The 26,434-nt window shown below is 45.6% G+C and overlaps 1 protein-coding gene across 3 annotated transcripts in view; it reads left to right on the top strand.

Annotated features, from left to right (window-relative positions):
- The window catches only part of PSD3 (pleckstrin and Sec7 domain containing 3), a 149,725-nt gene that overhangs the window by 70,435 nt on the left and 52,856 nt on the right, over window positions 1-26,434 (top strand). For all 3 annotated transcript variants that reach the window (XM_084629314.1, XM_084629316.1, XM_084629315.1), the window contains 3 exons: window positions 3,848-3,960; window positions 7,809-7,867; window positions 12,217-12,306. In XM_084629314.1, coding sequence (XP_084485440.1) covers window positions 3,848-3,960; window positions 7,809-7,867; window positions 12,217-12,306 — 262 coding nt within the window. The remainder of the gene's footprint in view (window positions 1-3,847; window positions 3,961-7,808; window positions 7,868-12,216; window positions 12,307-26,434) is intronic.

Here is a 26,434-nt window from a genome sequence, read left to right as displayed (position 1 = left end):
ATTCCCAGTACCAGACTGCCCCCCCAAAATGTGAGTCTTGTATTGCCTAGCCCTCTCCTGGACAACACAAGCTCATATAAAGACTGTCATTTTATTAGTAGAAAATGATATGCACAAATTCTGTTATCTCAAATGGAGTTTCCCAAACACTTCAGTCTAAGCACACACACTGGCTTAGATAAAACAATAAAACAAGTTTATTAACTACAAAAAGATAAATTTTAAATGGTTACAAGTAATGAGGCATAATTACAAGTTGGTTACAAGAAAATAAAAATAAACGCTACTGATTCCTAACTTAACAAGTTAGAGTGAATTCAAAGCAAAGATGTCTCTCACCACGTTTTAGCAGTCGTACTGGCTGAATTCCGTTCTGCCGGGATCCCTCACCAGTCCAGTGATGCTTCCTTTGTCCTTCATGTGTTGTCAATGTCGTGAGTAGAGATGAAAGGAGAAATTTGGGGCCTCTGTTCCCCATTCTTGCACCTTTTCCTCTTTGAGAATCCTCTCCAGCTGGGGGGTCAGGAGACAGAAAGTCTATGGGGATGGGAACCTCCAGCTGTTTCTTTGCCAAGATGTAGATTTCTTGTTCATACCCTTTTTCCTGCCAAAAGAATGGCCATTTAACCAGGTGCAGGTCCATTTGATTTCGTTGACACCTGGCTGAGGTGTCAGTTTGCCTTTTGTCTCTGAGGAACTGGTTTCTGGTTGCTTTTCTAAACTTGGAACATGTCTCAGTAATGTTATACAGTAGACATTTATAACTTTGCATACAATGTTACCACATATATTTCACCAGGACAATGATCAGCAAATTATGATTTTTCAGATGATACCTCACAAGGCATACTTGGTACAAAATTTAATATAGTCTTGTAAAAGGGGTGAACATAGAGGTATAGACTGTCCGAGGGGAACAAATAATACCACTGTGCCCTCGCTGTGATGCGTTAAAAGTTAATAGGAAAGACATGATTGAGCCAGTGCAGAAGTGCTATGAATCAGAAGAATGAGGGAATTTGACAGCTGAATCATGAAATGTGCCAAGCCTTTTTGGAATTCAGGCTCTCCAGTTGCACTGCATGCTGTAGGTACTAAGCTCTTCTGAAATCTTGTAAGCATCTAAAAACATCTAGAACAATGGGAGCTGCTGGGTGCAGGACCCTTTTGAATATGGGTGCTCAGTACCCTTCTGAAACGCTGGCCCTAGCATTTTAGCTTCCTAGTTTTTAGGAATTTTCAGAATTGGGCCTCTCCCTTAAATATTTCTGTTTTGTTATTTTTAGGAGTGGAAACATCCCCTCTATGTGGCAACAATCTGCTAGCAGTGATATAAGTGTTCTGACAGCTAAATAGTAATAATTTTAAAGGAGAGAGATTTTTTTCCATTGATACAAAACTATGAAGATTAGTTTACAACTGGCCCTTGTCCAAAAAAAAAGGGGGACTTTTTGCAAGTGTAGTTTCCAGGAGCTCAGTCCTGGAAGGTGCTGAGCACTGTGACCCGCTCCAACAATGCACGTAAGCATGTATTTAACTCTTTGAAGACTGTGGTACTAGTCATGTGCTTAAACACTTTGCTAGACTGGAGTAAGAATCCTCAGCTCCATGCAGGATCGAGCCCCATGTTGTGGAATAATCGCTGCATATTTCAGTTTTATAAGCCATGCAGTGTGATTCCAAATACACTTTATATTTTAAATGGTGAAATCCAGTACCCTTCAGCGCATGTTTTGGGAGGAGGGGGGAGGTGTTCTTCCCTTGATTATTCATAACGCCCATTTATATTAATAGTAGTGATCGTCAATAAAATATATGGTACAGTATTTGTCCAGAACATTGCAACATCAGTGTTACTACAGATCCAGACTGTGCCTGGCCATTACATGGTGTGCAGGGGCGAGCGTGCAGAGAGCCTTTCACCCACCACTTTAAGGCCTGTCTCAGTCACAGACCCTGCTCCCTAGGGGCACATATCACAGCAAAGGGGAATGGGAGAGGCAAGGAGGAGGTGGAGCCATAGCTCTTGATGGGGTGAGGCAGCTTCATATCACCCACAATGCAGGGTTGTGTATATTAGCAATAATCTAGCCCCTACTGTGTTTGGGCCTGTTCCACTCAATATTGCAGTATTCTTCGGACAAAATAATGGAGGATATATTTTGTACTGAATATTAATTTCTGTGATCCCGTGGCTTCCCTTGCCTTTGTCTTATTTGTTAGATTGTAGATTTGTCAGGGCAGAGGACGTGTCGTATCTGTTTGCAAAACACTGTTCAAATGGAGGGCAGCAATATGAACTGGGAAGAGACTAGAGTTCCTAGCATGGCACAGTTTTGTGTTTAACAATGAAGCAGATTGTTTAAAATTCATATATAAAATTATTAACATTCCTCGCACGTCCATGCACACACACAGATATAAGATCTGGTGATGCAGAGATCTCCTAGGCAGCCAGCATCAACTCTCTCTCTCTCTCTAAAATATGAGATGATTCAACTATACCACTGTGGACTTCCTGCATCATGTAGTGTAAATAAAAGGAGCATTTACTAGTACAGTTTTGCCGACCACAAGGGCTCAAAAATCACGAGTCAGGCCCCCAAAATCTCGAGAGTTTCAGAAATAGCACATCTGGTGTATGTTTTATTTGCCTTCTTGTGTTAAGCCTTCAAGATTTACGTTTTCAAGGTTTTCTTTGCGACCATGAGGGCTGGAAGCATCCTTTTTAAAAATAAAAAAATGAAAGTGGCGACTCCCATGCGATCACCTGACTGCAGGATTTGGTTGTTTACAAAGAGCACAAAATTTCAGTGGAGGAGTTGGCAATGCTGCTGGGAGGAAGGATGCTTTTATGGTTAGGAAACTGCTCTGAGACTCGGAAGGCATGTGTGTGTGTGGAGTGGAGGGGGGCACTTCTGGCTTTGCACAAACTTTCCTGTGACACTGGGCAAGTCATAGTCTCCCTGTGCCTCAGTTTGTCCTCAGTAAAATGGGAACAGTATTGGACTGCCTTACAGTGCTGTGGTGAGGATAGATTCATTAGGGCCAGATGGTTCCTGCTCTTGGTGCACTTGGGTGAGGGAGCCTCCCTTCCCTTCCTCCCTTCCCTGGAGCTCCCCATAGGGCCGCGTGGCCTCACACCATCCCCACACTGGGGATCCTCAGGGCACAGTCTGGCCCTGATCATTTGGGAGGCCTGGGGTACTGTGGTGATAGATGCTAGAGAGATGGCTAACCATAAACATTATTGTCTCTGAAGCTATTTAATCCAGGGCAGTAAGGTAAAGCCTCAATCCCACAGAACCTTAACGCACATGCCTAGCTTACTACCATGAGTGGTGCCATTGATTTCAGTGGGACTATTCACAGGAGTAAAGTTAAGCACATGCCTAGATGTCTGCAGGATAGGGACCAAAGTGATCATTTAAAGAACAACAGAAAATGCATTTAAAAATTGCACCATCCACAGTACCAGGCCTGCACCAGTCTTCCATCAAAGTCCAAATAGGTAATAGTCCCGGGTGTGCTCTTCTTTTTTATCCCTTGCATATTCTTTATCCAAAAAGCCTCCAAATACAAGAGGAAAATATTTAAAATAATACAGTTTTGTGTCAGTACATTTATGCCACTGCTCAGACCATCAATAACTTGCCTTCCCCTTTTGGGTTAAGTACATAGGGAATCATTATCTAGTTGGGCTTTCTTCCGTTAGAAGACTCTTGGAAACAAGTTTTTGATATGCAGTCATTTATCCCTTACTGTGAAATGTGCTATATTATAAGGGCAATGCCATGCCAGTAGAGATCTGTGTTTTTAATTTCAGCTTTCTTTAAACTTCTTCTAGGAGTTTCTTTAAAGCCTTTTCACTTATTGGAGAAACTCAGGAAAGAGAGAGAGTATTAATCCACTTCTCCAACAGATACTATCAGTGTAACCCAAACACCGTTTCTACTCAAGGTAATTTTGCTTCTGATTTCTAGGTCATAGGCATTCCTCTTTGTTCTTTCACTTTGGGCTATCGCCTGTATGTTTCCTGCTTGAAATATTCTCCTGCCTGAGGTAAAACAAGTATATGCATGAAAATGGACTGTTTGTGGAAGGCGAGAGATTGACAACAGTGAGAATGGGAGTCCTCTAATTTATCCTTGCCAGAAGTATGGACATAGGCAGGGCAACCTTACTCATATTGGCCTCAGTTCAACAAGGTATTTAAACATGCCTAAGCACTTGAGTAGTTCCTCAGCGTGGCTACATACATGCTTAAAATTGGGCATGTCCTCCCTGGCCTCCTTTCATGAAGGCCAGCTAACATCAGTTAGTAGGCAACTTCCTCTTCAACACTCTCGGTAATTTTTAAAATTTGAAAAAAAAAAAAACCAACCTAAACCAAGAAAGAAAACATTCCCAAGTAAAAGGGCAAACTATCTGCTGACATAACTCCATTGAATTTGATGGAGTTACACCAACAGAGAATTTGACCTAAAAATTCCAACTACATCAGATCATATGTAAGTCTATAATAAAGATAGCAGGAAAAGAAAGAAAGAGGAAAAATATATTTCAGGCCCCCCTTAATCCCAGCTACCTAGATGATTTTAGCTACGAATACATTAAAAATTGGGGTGGTAGAAGGTGAATAACCAACTGTGCACAACACAGAGGAAACAAGACATTGTTTGGAGTCAGGGTCAAGAATTGGGTATGGAGGGAATTAGAATTAAATCTACAGTAGCTGACTCCATACTAAACTAATATTTTCCTCCATGACACTCTTGGGAAGTGAATTGTTGAATCTAAAATAAATGTTTAGCTTCACCCAGAGCCGAGGGGTTGATTGTGTCTTTTGGCTCAGCCCTGTACGGGGAAGTGTGGTTAGTGGCTGCATCCCAGTAGGGGACTACCGAAGGATGTTGATGCAGAATCACAGTTCCGGAGAAGTGATTTGCCTGCGCCAGGAGTGGGGTACAGCTTAAATTCAGCTTTTCTGGCTGGAGCATTGAGGGTGTGGCACCTAGGTTCTGCCTCCTCCCTGCTTATCTCTGCCCCCCTCCTGAACACTTGCTCACCTCAGGTATGTGCATGGGGTGGCCTGCCCCAGCTAGCGGGGGTGGTCCTATCAGCAAAGACAGCACCATGCTGGCTTCAATGCCAGTAGTACAGTCCTGGCCTGGCCCCTGGGTATGTGTTCGGCCCTGCGGCGCTGTCTCTCGTGCAGTGGGGACTCGTGGTAGCGGGACTTGAGCTAGCTTAGGTAGGCTAGTCCAGGCAAAGCTTTTGCTGGGTTGAGGGACCGCTCAGGTGCTCCATGTAATTCTAGCAGGGGTGCCATTTGCAGCCAGACATGATGCCTCGAAGTTGACAGTGTCCCTCTGATCCCCTGCAGATATCAGCAGGAACCTTTTTGTTTCATCCGCTGACTTGGGGGGATGTTTTGCGTCCAGTAGAAGTAGCAGTACTTTAAATTGCCGATCAGCTTCCGATATTGAATTTCAGCCCTCAGCGGAGCTCTTGGGACCCAGTGAGCCCTTGGTTACAAAGTGGAGCCTTCATCCCCTTCAGTGGAAACGCAGAGATGTAACGGGGAGTGGACTGTTTCAAATTCAGTGTTCCTTGTTTGAGATATTTTGCTTAGATTTCTTTGAGAATGAAGGCACATGCTTCATTGGGAAGTGCATTGTGCAATCATAGAATCATAGACTATCAGGGCTGGAAGGGACCTCAGGAGGTCATCTAGTCCAACCCCCTGTGATCTGTGTGTCTGTACTGGAACACCACAAATCGAAACCCCGGGTGAATGGAAGTTACCCTTGCTGGTGATGGTGGCTGCTGCTGTTTTATTTAACACTACTGTAGTACCCCGATATACCACTCTGGATTGTACTCTGTGGTACAGACACCTAGGGTAATATGGTTCCTGCCTCAAAGAACTTACCCTCTTAGGGTATGTCTACACTGCAGGATTCGTTCAGCCTCGTGTAGTGTATGTACGTGCATAGCCCCCCAGCATGGATATAAATAGTAGTGTAGACGTGAGGCACGGATTAAGCCAGTGAGGTAAAGACGCACAAGAAGGGTGTGGTTATATACTGAGTACATACCCTACACGTTCTATATTGGCCCAAGCCATGACTCCCCATCTACACTGCTGCCTCCCGATGCTGGAGCCTTTCCTTGCTGCAGTGAAAGGCTCTGGCAGTGCGGAGCAGCTGAAGCCTTTCTGCATCGCCTCCCCTCTGCCAGAGCCTTTTACCGACACCTGTAGCTCCACACCTCAGTGTGGACACAGCCTGCTTTTCATTGGGGTGCGTAGCTACAGGGGCACGACACCCCACTGAAAGTGATTTGTAGCATAGACATAGCCTTAGGGCCTGATCCTGCAATGAGCTCAGCACATACATAGTCCCGCTGGCTTCAAGATACGATCACATACTATTTATTTCCGTAGGACCCCTGCCCTGTTCAGTGCACAGGATGGACAGTGCGTACGGCCCCATGCTTTATTCACTGTACACCATCCAAACCTCCCACTGAACAGGAAATTGTTAATTTCCAAACTGTTTTGTTTTTTTTAATGGTGCTCATCAGTGTAACAGTTGAATGCTTCATAGAGAGGGATGAATGTGTCTTCACCCCTCCCCAGTGAGCTGATACTCTGACCCCCACTTTACAGATGGGGGTACTAAGGCACAGAAAGATGAAGAGCGACATTTTCAAGTGTTCACTAGTGTGGGGTGACCAATGCGAGACACCTAGGGCCTGATTTTCACAGATGGTGAGCACCCGCAACGCCCATCGACTTCAGCTGGATTAGTAGGCCGTCAGCACTTTGGAAAGCTGGCTCTGGACGTCTCAAAATGAGGCCTCAGGAAAATGAGGAACACACAGTCAGTGGCTGCTTCCGTAAATGTTGGCCTACATGTCTTTGCCAATGCCACATAATCAGCCAGTGGCAAAGCCTGAGAGAACCCATTTCTGTCGGCTTCTAGTCCAGTGCTCTCCCCTCAAGAGCCTCTTCCTGTGGATCCCGGCCACACCGGCTGCACAGCATGCGGCTCCTGCAGCGTATGTGGCTGGGGTCCTGTGAGCAGCAGCAGCCTCTTCCACTGTACAGCCCTGCCTCATTCAGAGTCGAAGGCAAGCAGTGCCGGAGGCAGGGGTCCTGTGGGGGGAACTCGTATGTGACCATGTTATTCGGGCCTATGTTTCTGGAAGACCAGACATACCGACTGAGAGAGGCTATAACATCTCCTTGCTGGAAGGTCAGTGATGTCCCAGGCAAGGAGACAGGGAGTTTGTTCTTTCTGGTTTGGCCCTAACGAGCAAAAAAAAAAAAAAAAAAGAACAGATTGCATTTGGCGTATTGATGCCAGCAAAAGTAGCCGGGAGTGTGGTTTCAAATCTACGTTATCTTATCAGTCGATGCTGCAAGACAGGTTTGTCAGGTGATAAAAGACGAAAGAAAGTATGAGATGAACTGACTTTTCCGTTACATTACTTTAGATTGATTTTCCTGCATTTTTCTGTGTGTTACCTGATGAGCGGATTCCCCTTAAAGGCAGAGGCAGTCTCAATTGGGGAGCAAGGTCCTAGTGCAACCTGAGCTGATCTTAAATACATTGTCCTGGGTCGTGTGTGTTTATGTGTAGGGTGACCAGACGTCCCAATGTTATCGGGACCTTCCCAATAGTAGGGGCTTTGTCTTAGATATGTAACTATACCCCCACCCCACCCCACCCCGAAAAAAGAGTGTCCCAAGTTTTCACACTACTATCTGTGTGTGATATTTGCTCTGTTTCTTCTCCCAGATGGAGTCCATTGTCTCACCTGTGCAGTGATGCTGCTGAACACTGACCTACATGGCCATGTGAGTGCACATGCTAAGAACATGCTATGCCCTTGTTTTCAGGAAGAGCTCGCCTGTCAAAGTTGAGCTTTCAGGAAGTGGTGCTGGTCACAGATCAGCCCTCAAGCGCTCCTTGTTTTGCATGGTGCTCCCCTTCGGGAGCAGGATGGCCACTGGCCGCTCTGCTAGCAGCACAAGGCGCATAGGCATCCTCGCCGCCTGTGTCCTTGGGTACAGTTGGAGTCCCTATGCTCCCCAGAGCACAGACACTGCTTCCTCCATGGGGTGTCTCAAAGGCGATCACCTGACAACTGGCCAGCAGATCCTGTTGGGAAAAGCTGCACCCCCAGAAGGGGTGTGACAGTGGGTGTGGTTCCCTACATGCCCCCCCGACCTCCAGAAGGGTTGTGCCCACTGCCCCAGTTGCAACATTGCCCATCCCTCCTCTGTGTTGCTCTTCCTGGGGACAGCAGCCTGTTCTGACCTGGCAGCAGCAGTGTCTGTTGGCTTCTACCTTCCCTGCTGCTTTGCTGTCCTGGGGAGGAGGCGAAAGGACCTGGGAGGAAATGGGGATGTTTGGGCAGCCAGTTATGAACTGAAAGCCTAGTGACCACAGTTAACGTCCATTCGGTATCCCCTACAGCTAATGTGAAAACACACATGAACCAAATAAGCCAAAGGGTGTGTCCAGCGCACTGGTGTAGTAGGAGACCACAACATGTATTTCAGTGCTCCAAACACCCCATTGTATGTGCTCATGGTGAGATATGACTGCTCTGAATTTTAACCTTTTGCTGCACATTTTTGGGGGGGTCTCCACTACACCTCTAGGGTCTAATTCTGCACCCCTTAAGTGACCCGGAATAGCACTTACCCTCAGGAATATTGGCGTCAGCCAGCTGACTTGCATGAATAAGAACTAGTCAGCATACGCTGTTTCCAGAAAACACATGCATTTACACAAAAGCAAATGCTACCCAACAATAGCTCGACCTTACAGTCTGTCATGTCATGTCATGAAACCCCACTGAAGCTAATAGGAGCTTTGCTTGCATGAATGACTGCAGCATCAGGCCCAGAGTAATTTACTCTCCAAGATAATTGGCAATACAGAGGGTAGAGTGAGATTCTTGTGGAAATCTGGATTCCATGCTGATTTCCAGTGGGAAGTGGAGTTTCTTCTTGTTGGACAGAGCCAGAAAAGGTGTAACACAGTCATGCTTTAACTGAAGACGCAATTCGGGACTCTACCATGCCTGCTAGAGATCGATCTATGTTGGGTGCAGTGCAGAACTCCCTCTCCCAAAGGAGTGCAAGGAGGGATTCTGCCCTCAGGGGAGCGAGTAGCTCCCAGGGGGAGCCACATCGCTAAAATGGGTGCACAAACTCCCTCCCTAAGTCCCTGCTTGGTTGTTTCACTTTGTGACCATGCAACCTCCCTGTCTCTTGTGGGTATGTCTTTTGTGTTCCATTGGCGCACAGAAGGAACAATTCTGACAGGCACTTGTTCAAGGGAGGTGTAATGACACAGTGTAAGAGCCTGGGAGAATCGAACCACAATCTCTAGCCCCTTTTCATTCAGTGCCATTCTACTCATAGCCACTAGGTGGCGGAGAAGGACCAGCACTTGCCCGAGTTATCCTTGCTCAAGCAGACCATGGCAGACGGGCTCTCTGCCCTACAGGTTAAAATTAAGGCAAGGACACAAACTGTACCTCAGCCATCCGAGGTGGGGAGGGGAGCTATGTGATCAGAGGCTGAGATGTGGGGGTAGGGTGGGAGGAATGCAAACTTCAATTGGTTTGATGTGGCTGTTTAATTTGTATTTCAGAAAATGTATTTACGATGCATGGAGACCTGCCTTAAAGCACCCCAGGGACCGACACAAACTGGGTTCTTAATGTGGAGGGGGTATTCTAACTGAAGCAAGGCAGAGCTGTCCTTCAAACATTTGGGAACCTTTGGGGGTGGCTCTTACAAGAAAGGAGGTTGCCCCTTGTACAGAACTTCAGAGCAACTCCAAGGAACTTATAAAAGTTATAGCTAAGACTTTCAAAGCTGTCCAAGGGACTTCAACATCCATTTCCCATTAGTTTTAATGGGGAGTGGGAGTCCAAAGCCCCTAAGTGGCTTTGCAGATCTCAGCCTCCAGGTTTTATAAGGGAAAAGAAGTTACAAGCAAACTCTACTCCCAGCAAGCCACATTCTGCTACCCTCTCATGTTGAGCACAGTACCTTACTCCTCCGGGAGTCCCACTGAAATTGATGGCACCTCTCAAGGAATAAGGCAGCACTCATCATGAGTAAAGATACAGGAATCTGCCCCATAGTGTGCACTCTCAGATTGCTCCTTTGTTTAGCATGGTGTTTAGCTGGAGACTATCCCTTTACACGGCTGCTGAGGCTAAGCTGATTCTGTTTGTCATAAGACCATGTAAACCTTCAGATTTCTGTGACTGGTGGTTATTACCATGTTGTCTTAAGTGTGAAGAAGGCGGAGCAGCCGCCATAACAACTAACAGAACCCTGCATGTATTTCTCTTGTCTTTTTCTTCCTTGGATCGCCTGTAATCTTTTTATTCTTTTGCATTTTCCTTCTAGGTGGTAAGTTAGGTGTTTATAACTTTGAATGCAGCCTCTTCTGCACATATCATAACTGCCTGTTTTCTAACTGTAGTATCATGCTCCAACCTGTTAGTATGACTCTGCTATGCCATGAAGCCTACTAAAGGAGTCAGTGAATGGATCTAATGAACCCACTTTATTCCTCCTTGTCTTGCTGCAGTTCATCCTCTTTCCGTGTACTGGAGTAACCCACTTCAGTTACCATGTGCTGGAAAAGAATATCAAAGAAGGAACCTAGTAATATGGGAAGCAACCCACTTCAAGTGGGGAAATGAATTGTAATTTTAGGGTCTGACTGTAGCAGCAAAAGCCTAAATCTAAAATTAAAACTTCACCCTCTCAGAGCTGTTTTTTGAAGCTTAATAAAAGCAGGAGTTAGGGCCAGTTGGGGGCTAGTGTGTAAGCTGTACTGCTCCAGGAGGCAGTGTAGGTCAGAGACACCCCTCTGATGGCACAGTTCCTTCCTGGTCATCCCTTTGCTCTGTGAGAAGGGGGTAGTGATTTATATACTGTTTTTCTTATACAGTAGCAAATCTCCTTGTTGGATCAGCATTGCTGGGTGATGTGGTGGGGGTGGAATCCTGGCTCAGCGTGCTCCTCACCTCTCCCTGCCCATGTGCTCTGGTGAGGAGTAGCAGGCACAAAGAACAAGGGATAATGTAGCCCTAAAAGTCCATAACTTATATAATAGATGGAGCTCCTCAGGTCTGTCAGGTCTGTCTGCACAGCAGAGTTAACCCGGGCCCTTCCTCACATGTTTCCCTAACCCAGCTCCTGTCGTACATGGAGCCCTCTCATCAGAGTTTTGTGGTGCTTTCAATCCAGCTGGGGTATAGTCTTGAGCTGCTTTAACTCAGGGTGGTAAACTGTCTACTTTGTAGTGAGTGATTCAGTGTCTTCCCACGTGCCCGGATGGACAGACAAGTTCTCCCATAGTTCACTGGGAAAGAATCATAAAGTGGCTCAGCTTGTTGCAGTGCTAAGAACCATGGGATATACCCCCCAGAAGTCCTAGTGACACACACTGGGGAGCGCAGCACCAGTGAGGACACTGACTTGCATGGGCCTTTGCAGTCTGGCTGTTCACAGCCAGGCTAGGCTAACCTGGGTGCTCCAACCCTGCTGCTGATCACCCAAGTGCAAGTGAGACTATAAACCAAAAAAGGCCCTTTGGATTGGAAATGCCAGTGCAGCCCCAACCTCAGGGAGTCACCGAAAGTTAGGGTTAGAAATATCAGGTTTAATTCAGAGCTTTATTTTCCAGTTCTAGTTTCGGTTTCTTAGCCTGGTGGAAGAAGTTCTTCCCAGCTTCCGGACAGCAGCTTTGGCAACATGGCTCCAGCTTTCTCTGAAGTCAGACCTTAAAGTTCAATGAATATAACCCTACCCTTTGATAATGCTTGGAGATCTGTGGATGAAAAGCACCATGCAAGTGCTAGGAAACACTACCACCACCTCCACCCTCGTTATGATGTTTATGTACTACTTAACATCCATTGTTTGAACGGGGAGGCTGGATTATTAACACACATTTCTTGTGCGTTTTCCAGCTGGGTCATGCAGACGTGCTTGCACCGATGTCTGTATAATTCTGGGAATGCTTCTCTGCACGGCCTGCCTTGGGCTCAAACTAGAGCAAGGAGATGCTGTCCATCCAGATGTGGTTTTCTTAGGCCTAACTGTTGTTGGACAACAGCACCAATCTAATTGTATGTTTCTGTAATGTATCTTTTGGTGACTTCTAGAACATTGGGAAAAAGATGACCTGCCAAGAATTCATTGCCAACCTTCAGGGGATGAATGAAGGCAAAGATTTCCCCAGGGGGCTGCTGAAGGTAAGGGATGAATTTAACAGCTGGTTTTAAAGTAAGAGATTTGGTTTTGCCTTCACTGACTGATTCCTGAATCACAGTTAAAATAGACCATGCAGTTTATTGAATTCCTATTTGTCATTCACAATGGTGAATGGGTTTTTCTCTGCTCCCAAAGCACAGAAAAAATTTCACTCCTGCAAAGTCAATTAGTAGTCCCAATGAAGATGCTTGCAGTGCATAAAGGTAAGTCTATGCGTTAGTCTCTGCGGGTTTGGGGCCAGAGTTTTTAATAAAAGGAAACAAAGGTGTGGCACAATCTACGAGTGCTTTGTAATGATAAGAGCAGGCACAAAGCCAGCCAGTTATTGCAACTGCATATTTAAGAGGGACCCCTGAATTGTGTATTATATAAGTTTTATATAGAGTTTGGGAAGAGGCTCATAGTGGTTTTCACATCAAAATGGGAGAGATAATTTTAGATTAGAATGCATTGTACTGCTTTTCTTCAGGGTTTGTTTGTATAATTTTTGAGAGTCTTTAAATGTGAATAACTGCAGAGAGCCTGAGCTGGCCACATCTCATTTTAGTCCCACTAACAGCGGGAAATATTTCTTTTCTTTGCCTGGGGGTTGGCATGAAGCATCAGGCTGTTGGAAGGGAGACAAGAATTTACACTAGAGTTCATGAATTGCTCACTAATGGGAAAATACGAAATATTGTTGCACCTGGCGCCTGACCCAAAATCTATAGAAGTCAGTGGAAAGATTCCCATTGTTTTCAGTGGGCTTTGGATAGGGCCCCTAATGAAATGCCAGACGCAGTGTATAGTTCAGGGTTGTTTTTTCATTTTTGTGGTTTCTCCGGTTGCTCTTGGCTCCTCCTGGGCTCTGCTTCCTAAATTTAAGCCCCTATTTGGAAAAAATAAAAACCTTCACCTGAGTGGTTAATAACCGAAGTGTCGCTGAGAGGACGCTCCCAGGTAAACTCCTGTCTGCTGTTGCCTTGGAGAGGCGGAGTGGGATTACTTGGCAGAGTAATCAAAGGCTCTTACTGACTAGCTAGATCTCCGGTGCTGTCTTTAAATAGCCCGTTTAGTGTACGAAAGGAAGATTTCCATTGGGCTCACCTGCTGTTTATTTTTCCGCTGTTGGAAGAATGATGATCGTTATCCTGGCCCATGCTATTAAGGACCTTTAGCACTGACTGTAAAGCTATCCTAAATGGGTAGCTATAAACCTGGGGTAGCTGGCTCTGTGCCAGCCCAGACCATCCCAGCATAGGGAGTGGGATGGTGCTTGGAGGGGTTGTTTCAGGGGCTAAAGAGGGTATGGCAGGAATGCAGTACTCTCCATCAGTCCCTGCCCTTGTCCCGGTTCCTAGCTGATACTCTCATTTGTGTGGGAGGCTGATTTGACCCCCGTCCGGCCCCAGGATCAGAGAGGGAGGAGGCAGAAACGTGGCTTTTAGAGCTGCTGTTGCCTGTCCCCTGACTCTGCTGAGATGTGCTCGGGCACAACCAAGGGTTTGTTTCTCATTGTTTTTCTTAGTAAATCTGAATGTACTGAAAAGCAGTAGCCTTGTTTTTCAGTAGCTCTTACTGGCAGTCTGCAGCTGATACAGGCTTTATGTTTAGCAATACGAATCAGGTGCATAGGCCTTTATTCAGCAAGGTGCTTCAGCAAAATGCTTTTAATTTAACTGTTCCATTAGCAACACTGTGAATGAAAGCAAATTCAGTGTCTGACTCAGAACCCCTAAAAATGGTGCCTCTCTAGCATCCTTGCTCGTGCCTTTGCAATTCCTGTTAGATCTATGCAGAGTCCACCAGGTGGCATGATGTCACAGCTGAAAATGTAACAGCGAACAAAAGTCTGAGAATACCAGACGCCCGCCTCTCATCAGTACAGCCGGGGTCAGGGAGAGAACTGCATCTCTGCGAGTCACAATTCTTTCTCCATTCTCCTCTCACTGGCAAGTTAGGCATTTGCCATTACATGGGGCTGGGCTTAAAGGTATATTTTCCAAGTTTAGTGGATGCAGGGAAAGTTCATTTTTTTTTTTCTTTTTTTTTTGGTAGGCTTGTGGCTAAGCAGCAGTTCTGCAGAAAAGGATCTGGGGATTACAGTGGATGAGAAGCTGGATATGAGTCAGCAGTGTGCCCTTGTTGCCAAGAAGGCAAATGGTATATTGGGCTGTATTAGTAGGAGCATTGCCAGCAGATTGCGGGGAGTGATTATTTTCCTCCATTCGGCACTGGTGAGGCCACACCTGGAGTATTGTGTCCAGTTTTGGTCCCCCCGCTACAGAAGGGATGCAGACAAATTGGAGAGAGTCCAGCGGAGGGCAATGGAAATGATCAGGGGGCTACAGCACAGGACTTACGAGGAGAGGCTCAGGGAACTGGGGTTATTTACTGCAGAAGGGAAGAGTGAAGGGGGATTTAATAGCAGCCTTCAACTACCTGAAGGGGGGTTCCAAAGAGGATGGAGCTGGGCTGTTCTCAGTGGTGGCAGATGACGGGACAAGGAGCAATGGTCTCAAGTTGCTGTGGGGGAGGTCTAGGTTGGATATTAGGAAAAACTATTTCACCAGGAGGGTGGTGAAACACTGGAATAGGTTACATAGGGAGGTGGTGGAATCTCCTCCTTTAGAGGTTTTTAAGGTTGACAAAGCCCTGGCTGTGATGATTTAGTTGGGGTTGGTCCTGCTTTGAGCGGGGGTTGGACTAGATGACCTCCTGAGGTCTCTTCCAACCCTAATCTTCTATGATTCTAAGGGAGAAGAAAATAACTGAAAGCCTCAGGAACCATGTAGCTCATTCTCCAGGAAGCTGGCCCTGACGTACGCCACATGTGGAGTCTGAATTGCCATAGCAAGGAAGAGCCATATTTAGCTAAGAGATACTACTCTCCTGCATGGTATCTAAAACAACCAAAGATCAAGTAAAAATTAACTCTTGCCTCTAATTAACCTTCAGTGCCACTGAGAGCAGAATCTGGCTCAGTGTGTTTATTTTGTATGGCTTTGAGATAGCAAAATTTTGGTTTGCCGACATCAAGCTTGCTGCTTCCTGTGAAGCAGAATGGTGAGACTGCTGGGAGCAAGGTAATACTCTCTTCATTATCAGCTTCAGAAGATCTCTGATGTGAGATCCGATTCCCGCTCTCCCCCAAGAGAGGTGTCTCTGTTTTACTAAGGTTTCTTGTACAATACCGACACTTGGCTATACAGCACAGAGCTTTATAGTTAAGCTGCAGAGTCTTTGATACCACTTCAGGAGCTGAGATTTTATTCTTGCTGGTATTTGAAATGAGAAATCCAGATGCGATCTTCAGCACCTTGTGTCTTCCTGCAGATCTGCTCATTAACACTGAATAGAGCTTTACTCTGATATCTCAGTCTGTGATCCATTTCCCCCCAACCCCACCCCCCCCATCAACACTGAGGTTTTTGTTTTTTTTTAAAGTTGAAAACCATAGAGGCAAAGAAGCACAAGTAACTGAGATTAAAAGCTTGGTTTCCCTGAGATCTGATTGCAGTATTTATCCAATCAGTACTTTAGCAGGCAGGGAGAGATGTTTGGCTTGCTTTTCATTCCACCCTAGCTGCAGTAAAACTGTCTGTCACACATCCCATGCAGCTGCCATCAGTTACTGATGTACAGTATAAATGGAGATATTGGACCTGAGCCTTGTTTACACTAAGGCCCCTTTATGGTGCTCTGGCAGTGCAGAGGCCTCGAAGTGGGTGCCAGTTGTTACTACACTCAGAGGCCTCTCCATGTCGTCACACTGGTGTAAAGGGTCTTGGGATAAATGAGAATCAGGCCCCCAGGCTGTGATTCTCCCCTCCCTTGCACAGGTGTAAATGAGGAAGAACTTCATTGACATCCATGGTGTTAACTGGTGTAAGAGAGGGAGAATTAGGCCAGTTAAATCCAGGCCGAGTTAGATTTTTGGGTGAAATGTTTCAAAGGCACTGAAGCTTTTTTAAAAATCCCACCCTTTGATTCTGATCTTACATATGCCAGCCACACTAGGGATTTTGCGTCATATCAGCCTGGGGTCAGGCAAGTTGACCCTGACTTCATGGTAGTGTTTCACTTTCAACCCATTGAAATAGTACATTTTTCTAGTAAAAATTCCTTGATCCTTGGAAGTCTAATAAAATCCTGCAAGGAATATGAAATGTGTGTGATGCCTGTATCTATATAGCCTTATGTAGTTGTGTTGCTCACTCCTAAAGCAAATCTGGACTCACACAGCTACATAAATTTACAACTGGGGACCAGCGGCAGATTTGCAATAAATGGAAGAACACTGTGTTTGTTATTGAGCTCTGAGCCAAGGTGATCCCTGCCTATAGGGCCCAAGGCAATACTTGGTTTTCTTTGGATTCAGAGTTATTGGTATCATGTCCCTAGAGAACCAAGATCGTTTGTTGTGAGTTACCCCCTTGGGTTGATGGTGGAGGAAGCTGGAATGAGACAAGGTTTTATTCCATAGGTACAACTGTCTGTCTCATGTGAGTCCTGAAGCTGGCTGGTCCCCAGCAGGCTGGCTGTGGCTGCCCCATTTCCCCATAACACATGAAATGGAAATGGGCCGGTTCTGTAATTGCTACATGCTTGCTGAGTTGATGGAAGGTGTTTGCTATTCACAGAGCTGACGGGAGGTTAGAGAGCTATACAGTAGGGTAACTGTACCAAAGGGAGAAGAGACAGGAGTACAGTGTACGATAATACAGACTAGCTGATTATAACTCTTGTCAGGAAATGTCTGATGGGGGTAGGATTCAAATCCAGCTTGAAGACTTGGACATTTAAGGTCCGATTTTTCAAAGCCATTTTGAGTACCAGCTCATCTGCCGTAGAGGCACCTAAATGAAGTGACCACATTTTAAGTGGGAGCTACTAGGTGCTGAGCTCTGGAAAATCTGGCCCTTAGTTTCTGAAATCATATGAATACTTGATCTGATTCCTGGGCTGCACAATTTCCTATGGAAGCTGCGAGGCAGTGTGTGTCTCATTTTGCTATCAGTTTCTTGCACTTAATTAAGGTTTTGTTTGTTTCTCTCTTGCCTTTCTGTCTAGCATGGGTTTTTTTCCCCTTAGACCCTCCAAAGCAAACACTTGATTAGAAAAGGATTCCTGGCATCCTGTTTGTTCCAGTCCAGTCATTTCAGATGTCTAATGGAGAAAAGGGGCGAGTTTAAAGTAGCTTAATTGTTCCTCTCTTATTTACCCAGAGGAAATCATACTGATCGCTGCTGTGTGCGCATGAATTGCTTTCCTTTGTATCCTCTGCACGCCCTTTCATTTGTGTACAGCATGGGTTCTGCACTAAGGGGTCGTAACCCCCTGCTGCTGCAAAATGGAAAGGGGAGGCCAGCTACTTCACAGCTAGATGAGAAGGAAGTCCTCGAGGAAGTGTCAGCAGGGAAAGGCTGAGGACCACTGGTTGACGGCATTAATTCCTACAGTGCTTTTATTGGTTTAGTATCGCAAATGAGGACAGCAAAAAGTATAGACAGCAAAAAAATATAGATTTCTATTCAGTATGGATCAAGAATTTAGAGAACATTTCACCAAAACAACTCAAAACAACCCCCCCCACCCAAAAAAAAAGAAAAGGAAGGCATTTGCAGTTTGTTTAGTTTTTACCCCAGAAGGGACAACATTTACAGGTTGTTTTCTGTAGCCCATTGTAATACATTTAAATATGAAAAAACAGTTGTCCAAAAACCATTCAGGTTGCTAAGAGGTAATAATGCCAACCTGAAAAACACAAAGCCCAGAAAATGCAGAGTAAAACCATCTGCTTACATGCACACATCATCCTACACAGACATGTACTGCCCATTCTCCTAACAAATTAACACTGCTCAACCCCAGTCGCCAAGCTCACACCCACACCACCTTAATTCTGTCCACTGTTTGCTGTCAGTGCTCCTGTGGGATTAATCTTTCTTTCCTGTAGTTAGTGGTTTTGAGTGTTGTGGATTATAACTTGTTAGGTACCTTAGCCAGTTAAAGCAAACTTGTTTGTTTATCATGCAGAACTGTGAACTATAATATGTTGCAGATAGTTGTTACAATTAGCATGTATTGCTAATTAGCTTCTCTAATCAATGAGATTCTGATACCCTTACATTGAATAGTGCCTTATTCTATGAATAGCCTTATTGGAATACAAATGTGAGACGGGGCTGTCATAAATATAAAGGGAAGGGTAAACCCCTTTAAAATCCTTCCTGGCCAGAGGAAAAATCCTCTCACCTGTAAAGGGTTAAGAAGCTAAAGGTAACCTCGCTGGCACCTGGCCAAAATGCCCAATGAGGAGACAAGATACTTTCAAAAGCTGGGAGAAGGGAGAAAAACAAAGGGTCTGTGTCTGTCGGTATGCTGCTTTTGCCAGGGATAGACCAGGAATGGAGTCTTAGAACTTTTAGTAAGTAATCTAGCTAGGTATGTGTTAGATTATGATTTCTTTAAATGGCTGAGAAAAGAACTGTGCTGAATAGAATGACTATTCCTATCTGTGTGTCTTTTTTGTAACTTAAATTTTTGCCTAGAGGGATTCTCTATGTTTTGAATCTAATTACCCTGTAAGGTATCTACCATCCTGATTTTACAGAGGTAATTCCTTTACTTCTATTTACTTCTATTTCTATTAAAAGTCTTCTTGTAAGAAAACTGAATGCTTTTTCATTGTTCTCAGATCCCAGGGTTTGGGTCTGTGGTCACCTATGCAAATTGGTGAGGATTTTTACCAAACCTTTCCCAGGAAGTGGGGTGCAAGGGTTGGGAGGATTTTGGGGGGAAAGACGTGTCCAAACTACGTTTCCCAGTAAACCCAGTTAGAGTTTGGTGGTGGCAGTGGATATTCCAAGGGCAAAGGATAAAATTAATTTGTACCTTGGGGAAGTTTTAACCTAAGCTGGTAAAAGTAAGCTTACTGGTCCCCACATCTGTACCCTAGAGTTCAGAATGGGGGAGAAACCTTGACATGGTGGCAGAGGTGGGATTAACCTGAAATCATTTTGAGATCAATTTGAGATTTTTTTGAACTAGAAATACAGATTTTAAAAAGGAAATGTTTTTTTCCTTTGGGGCTGCTGGAAAGCAGCTAGTTTTTTCTCTGCTTTGGGGCCAGAGCAGAGACAAAAGGGGATTATCTTTGTGAATTGCAGGTTTTCTTTGCCTGGAGGCAGGGTACTTAACCTCCTGCAGGGAAATTCACAGTCCTGGTAAACCAGAAGTTTTTTTTTTTTTCCCTAAAAGTAAATAGGGGGGGTGTTCTACCCATTTGCCCGGAAAAAAGTGGCAGGGGCTTTTCTTTAGGATTTTGATTTTTTTTTTACAAGGAGCACATGTGTGAAAGGAATTTTTTTTTCTTTTGGTCTGCTGTTAAGCAGGTTTCCAAGTAGTTGGAGGTTTTTTGCTTTGATTTGCGGCCAGAGCAGAGACAAAGGGAATTGTCTTTTTCTGTAGGCTGACAATCACTATCAGAGAATAGGTATTCTATTCCAGCACAGCAAAATTTTACAGCCAAGTTTTGTTTGTTTATTTCTAAACCTCGGGTGTAAATTTAGTTAAAAATAGAGAGGTTAGGATGACAGAATCCATGGCACAACAAAAGCTGGAATTAGCCAGATTTCAGGCTGAGGAAAAACAAAAGGAACATGAAAGACAGAACTCATGCGGCTGGAGAAGGAGGTACAGGAGGGAAATGGAGGCAAGGGACAAAGAGAGGAAGCATGTGGAGGAGGAGAAGGAAAAAGAGAGGAAGCATGCACTGGAGATGGAGAAGGTAAAGGCTCAGCAGAATATACCAACAAACCCTAGCAATCCTTCTCCAGGTACCACTTCCCATTCCAGAAAGTTCCCCACCTACAAGGCAGGTGATGATACTGAGGCCTTCTTAGAAAACTTCGAAAGGGCCTGCCTTGGGTAAAGCATCTCTAACGACCAATACATGGTAGAGCTGAGGCCGCAGCTCAGTGGACCCTTAGCTGAGGTGGCGGCTGAAATGCCTAAAGAACACATGAACAAGTATGAACTGTTTAACTCCAAGGCGAGAGTCAGAATGGGGATAACACCCGAGCAGTCTCGTCGGAGGTTCAGAGCCCTAAGGTGGAAACCAGACGTGTCATTTACCCGACATGCCTACCACATTGTGAAACATTGGGATGCTGGATATCAGGAGCAAGTGTTGAATCTCCAGTAAATTTGCCCTTCCTAATGCAAATGGAACAATTCTTAGAGGGTATTCCTGAAGAAATAGAAAGATACATCCTAGATGGAAAGCCCAAAACTGTAATCGAGGCAGGAGAGATTGGAGCCAGATGGGTGGAGGTGGCAGAGAAGAAGCAACCTGGTTGCAGTTGGAGCGGAGACCAGAAGGGACAACCCCAGACCACACCCTATTACCGGGGGCCGCCCAAAGCCCCACCTACCTCCCAAAGAACCCTCCAGACCCCTTATCATCCCACCACCCCGTTCTCCAGCAACCCACCTCGCCCCAGTGACCCATCAGCTGGACGATGTTTTAAATGTAATGAGCTGGGGCATGTAAAGGCCAACTGCCCCAAGAACCCCAACAGATTACAGTTCATTGCACCAGAATCACACCAGAGGTCCGTAGGCCCAGATACCTCCCAGGTACCCTTGGAGCGGAGGGAAACTGTGAGTGTGGGCAGGAAGAAGGTCACTGCGTGGAGGGACACCAGAGCACAAGTGTCAGCTATCCGTGCTTCCTTAGTGGACCCCAATTTAATCAACCCAGAGATCCAAGTGACGATTCAACCCTTCAAGTCCAACTCTTTCGATTTGCCTACAGCCAAGTTGCCTGTCCAGTACAAGGGCTGGTCAGGAACGTGGACTTTTGTAGTCTATGATGATTATCCCATCCCCATGATGTTAGGGGAAGACTTGGCCAATCATGTGAAGCGGGCCAAGAGGGTGGGAATGGTCACCCGTAGCCAGGCTAAACAAGCCGTGAGGCCTAGCTCTGTTCCGGAAACTTCTATCAGGACCCAGTCAGAGGTGATGGACCCGGACCCCAGGCCAATGTCTGCAACAGCAGTAGTGGATGCAGTCCTAGAGACCCAGACGGAACCAGTCCCAGAACAGGAACCAGCGGAACAACCAGCACCAGACCCATTGCCAGCACTGAATCCAGTACTTGCAACCTCAACACCAGAGGGCCCCACCAAACCTGAACTGGCAGCAGCCAATAACCCTACACAAGAGGCTCAGCCAGAGCCTAAACCCCAAGAGAGTGTCCCAGCGGAAAGCGGTTCACAGTCAGCGGAAACAGCCCCATCCCCTACATCGCTTCCAGAGGGACCAAGCATAGGCCCACAATCCAATGAGGAACTGATGTCTCCAGCATCAAGGGAACAGTTCCAGACCGAACAGGAAGCAGATGAAAGCCTCCAGAGAGCTTGGATGGCGGCATGGAGCAACCCACCGCCTCTCAGCTCTTCTAATCGATCCAGGTTTGTTGTAGAAAGAGGAATTTTATACAAGGAAACTCTTTCTGGTGGACACCAGGAAGACTGGCATCCTCAGAGACAGTTGGTAGTTCCAACTAAATACCGGGCCAAGCTCTTGAGCTTAGCTCACGATCACCCTAGTGGCCATGCTGGGGTGAACAGGACCAAAGACCGTTTGGGGGGGTCATTCCACTGGGAGGGAATGGGCAAGGATGTTTCTACCTATGTCCGGTCTTGTGAAGCATGCCAAAGAGTGGGAAAACCCCAAGACCAGGTCAAAGCCCCTCTCCAGCCACTCCCCATCATTGAAGTTCCATTTCAGTGAGTAGCTGTGCATATTCTGGGTCCTTTTCCAAAAAAGACACCCAGAGGAAAGCAGTACATACTGACTTTCATGGATTTTGCCACCCGATGGCCGGAAGCAGTAGCTCTAAGCAACACCAGGGCTAAAAGTGTGTGCCAGGCACTAGCAGACATTTTTGCCAGGGTAGGTTGGCCTTCTGACATCCTCACAGATGCAGGGACTAATTTCCTGGCAGGAACTATGGAAAACCTTTGGGAAGCTCATGGGGTAAATCACTTGGTTGCCACTCCTTACCACCATCAAACAAATGGCCTGGTGGAGAAGTTTAATGGAACTTTGGGGGCCATGATACGTAAATTCGTACATGAGCACTCCAATGATTGGGACCTAGTGTTGCAGCAGTTGCTCTTTGCCTACAGAGTTTTACCACATCTCAGTTTAGGGTTTTCCCCATTTGAACTTTTATATGGCCGTGAGGTTAAGGGGCCATTACAGTTGGTGAAGCAGCAATGGGAGGGATTTACACCTTCTCCAGGAAGTAACATTCTGGACTTTGTAACAAACCTACAAAACACCCTCCGAACCTCTTTAGCCCTTGCTAAAGAAAACTTACAGGATGCTCAAAAAGAGCAAAAAGCCTGGTATGATAAACATGCCAGAGAGCGTTCCTTTGAAGTAGGGGACCAGGTCATGGTCTTAAAGGCGCTCCAGGCCCATAAAATGGAAGCATCGTGGGAAGGGCCATTCACGGTCCAGGAACGCCTGGGAGCTGTTAATTATCTCATAGCATTCCCCACCTCCAACCGAAAGCCTAAGGTGTACCATATTAATTCTCTAAAGCCCTTTTATTCCAGAGAATTAAAGGTTTGTCAGTTTACAGCCCAGGGAGGAGATGACGCTGAGTGGCCCGAAGGTGTCTACTACGAAGGGAAAAGTGCTGGGGGTGTGGAAGAGGTGAACCTCTCCATGACCCTTGGGCGTATGCAGCGACAGCAGATCCAGGAGCTGTGCACTAGCTACACGCCAACGTTCTCAGCCACCCCAGGACTGACTGAACGGGCATACCACTCCATTGACACAGGCAATGCTCGCCCAATTAAAGTCCAACCTTACCGGGTGTCTCCTCAAGCTAAAACTGCTATAGAATGGGAGATCCAGGATATGTTACAGATGGGTGTAATCCACCCCTCTGGAAGTGCATGGGCATCTCCAGTGATTCTAGTTCCCAAACCAGATGGGGAAATACGATTTTGCGTGGACTACCGTAAGCTAAATGCTGTAACTTGCCCAGACAACTATCCAATGCCACGCACAATTGAACTATTAGAGAAACGGGGACGGGCCCAGTTCATCTCTACCTTGGACTTAATCAAGGGGTACTGGCAGGTACCGCTAGGTGAATCTGCCAAGGAAAGGTCAGCCTTCACCACACATCTCGGGCTGTATGAATTTAATGTACTCCCTTTCGGGCTGCGAAATGCACCCGCCACCTTCCAAAGACTTGTAGATGGTCTCCTAGCGGGATTAGGAGAATATGCAGTCACCTACCTTGATGATGTGGCCATATTTTCGGATTCCTGGGCAGAACACCTGGAACATGTACAAAAAGTCCTTGAGCACATAAGGGAAGCAGGACTAACTGTTAAGGCTAAGAAATGTCAAATAGGCCTAAACAGAGTGACTTACCTTGGACACCAGGTGGGTCAAGGAACTATCAGCCCCCTACAGGCCAAAGTGGATGCTATCCAAAAGTGGCCTGTCCCAAAGTCAAAGAAACAGGTTCAATCCTTCTTAGGCTTGGCTGGTTATTACAGACTATTTGTACCGCAGTACAGCCAAATCGCCGCCCCACTGGCAGACCTAACCAAAAAGAAACAGCCAAATGCCTTTCAGTGGACCAAAAAGTGTCAGAAGGCCTTTAACAAGTTTAAAGCGACACTCATGTCTGACTCTGTACTAAGGGCCCCAGACTTTGACAAACCGTTCCTAGTAACCACAGATGCGTCCGAGCATGGTGTGGGAGCAGTTTTAATGCAGAAAGGACCTGATCAAGAATTCCACCCTGTAGTGTTTCTCAGCAAAAAACTGTCTGAGAGGGAAAGCAACTGGTCAGTCAGTGAAAAAGAATGTTACGCCATTGTCTACGCTCTGGAAAAGCTACGCCCATATGTTTGGGGACGGCGTTTCCACCTGCAAACCGACCATGCTGCACTGAAGTGGCTTCACACCGTCAAAGAAACTAACAAAAAACTTCTTCGGTGGAGTTTAGCTCTCCAAGATTTTGATTTCGACATCCAACACATCTCAGGAGCTTCTAACAAAGTGGCTGATGCACTCTCCTGTGAAAGTTTCCCAGAATCAACTGGTTAAAATCGTCCTTGAGATGTGGAAAATATTGTTAGTCTTTATGTACTTGGTAGTATATTTAGAGATGCATGTGTCTTATTAACTCTGTTTTTCCTAGAGCTCCAGGAAGAAATCCCAGCCAGTGTTTCACCCTAGCTGAGATTTGAGGGGCGTGTCATAAATATAAAGGGAAGGGTAAACCCCTTTAAAATCCCTCCTGGCCAGAGGAAAACTCCTCTCACCTGTAAAGGGTTAAGAAGCTAAAGGTAACCTCTCTGGCACCTGACCAAAATGACCAATGAGGAGAGAAGATACTTTCAAAAGCTGGGAGGAGGGAGAGAAACAAAGGGTCTGTATCTGTCAGTATTCTGCTTTTGCCGGGGATAGACCAGGAATGGAGTCTTAGAACTTTTAGTAAGTAATCTAGCTAGGTATGTGTTAGATTATGATTTCTTTAAATGGCTGAGAAAAGAACTGTGCTGAATAGAATGACTATTCCTATGTGTGTGTCTTTTTTGTAACTTAAATTTTTGCCTAGAGGGATTCTCTGTGTTTTGAATCTAATTACCCTGTAAGGTATCTACCATCCTGATTTTACAGAGGTAATTCCTTTACTTCTATTTACTTCTATTTCTATTAAAAGTCTTCTTGTAAGAAAACTGAATGCTTTTTCATTGTTCTCAGATCCCAGGGTTTGGGTCTGTGGTCACCTATGCAAATTGGTGAGGATTTTTACCAAACCTTTCCCAGGAAGTGGGGTGCAAGGGTTGGGAGGATTTTGGGGGGAAAGACGTGTCCAAACTACGTTTCCCAGTAAACCCAGTTAGAGTTTGGTGGTGGCAGTGGATATTCCAAGGGCAAAGGATAAAATTAATTTGTACCTTGGGGAAGTTTTAACCTAAGCTGGTAAAAGTAAGCTTAGGAGGTTTTCATGCAGGTCCCCACATCTGTACCCTAGAGTTCAGAGTGGGGGAGGAACCTTGACAGGGGCATCAGAATCTGTCCCTCAGAGGTGTATTAGCATGATAAGTGTTGTGGTGCTGTTAAGGTAGATGATTGGTAGATAATGAAAAGTTCCTACCATACTTTATTTCCAGATTCCAGGATTTTGAGTCAAACCACGTAAGCAGAAAAATCTAATATCTGTATTCTTCTCTAAAGGCAGATAAGCCCTAGTGTTTTGTCTGGAAATCAACACAAGCTAGCAGCCAAAGTCTAATTCTGTACACCAGCTTTGTGCCTCTGAATAGAGGAAGATAAAGCTTTTTGAACAGTGACCAACAGCTCAAGAGACAAAACCTTTAATAGTTGTTGAGAAATACATATTCTCGTCTTATATGCTTCAGGGATTGCCCAGTGAACAGAGCATTGGGCTGGGAGTTGGAAGACATGGGTTGTGTTCCTGATTGTGCCGCTGATGTACTGAGTGACCTTCACCTCTCGTGCTGCTTTTGCTCTTTAGCTCTTTGCGCTGTAAACTCTTTGGGGAAGAAACTCTCTCTCTCTCCCTACACGTTTATAGAGCAGCTAGCACAACGGGGCTTGAATCTGTGTGTGGACCTCTACGGGGCAGGGAATGAGGGAGAGTCGGCTCAGAGTCTCCAGTGTTAGCAGAAGCAGCTGTGTAGTTTAGTACCGGTTTCTGAGTGATTGGGGTTTCGTTTTCATCCAAGAATGCAAAGTCTCATTAATGTATTGTCTGTGGATGGATTATTTTAAAAATGGACAATTCCAGGTGGGAACAATCAGTTTCTTCATCCTGCTAAATAATAGAAGCTGTCCGTTACAGTCTGACTTGTTAACTGAAATGTTTAGCAGTTCTAGAAGATGAAGATGAACATGTAAATTCTGAGCTTTCCATCTAGCCCTCTAAATTGTCCAGATTGTCAGCTCAGAAAACCCATACAGTACTATTCAGCAATGGCTGTCCTTTTAAAATCAGAAGCCTTGGATCCTTCTGCGTTGGGAAATCTCTAATACAATGTCACACATACATTTTGG

This window comes from Lepidochelys olivacea (genome assembly GCF_965140295.1).
Source record: "Lepidochelys olivacea isolate rLepOli2 genome assembly, chromosome: 5".
NCBI lineage: Eukaryota > Metazoa > Chordata > Testudines > Cheloniidae > Lepidochelys > Lepidochelys olivacea.
Note: the sequence above shows the minus strand (reverse complement) of the source record. Positions and strands in the feature narration are given on the sequence as shown.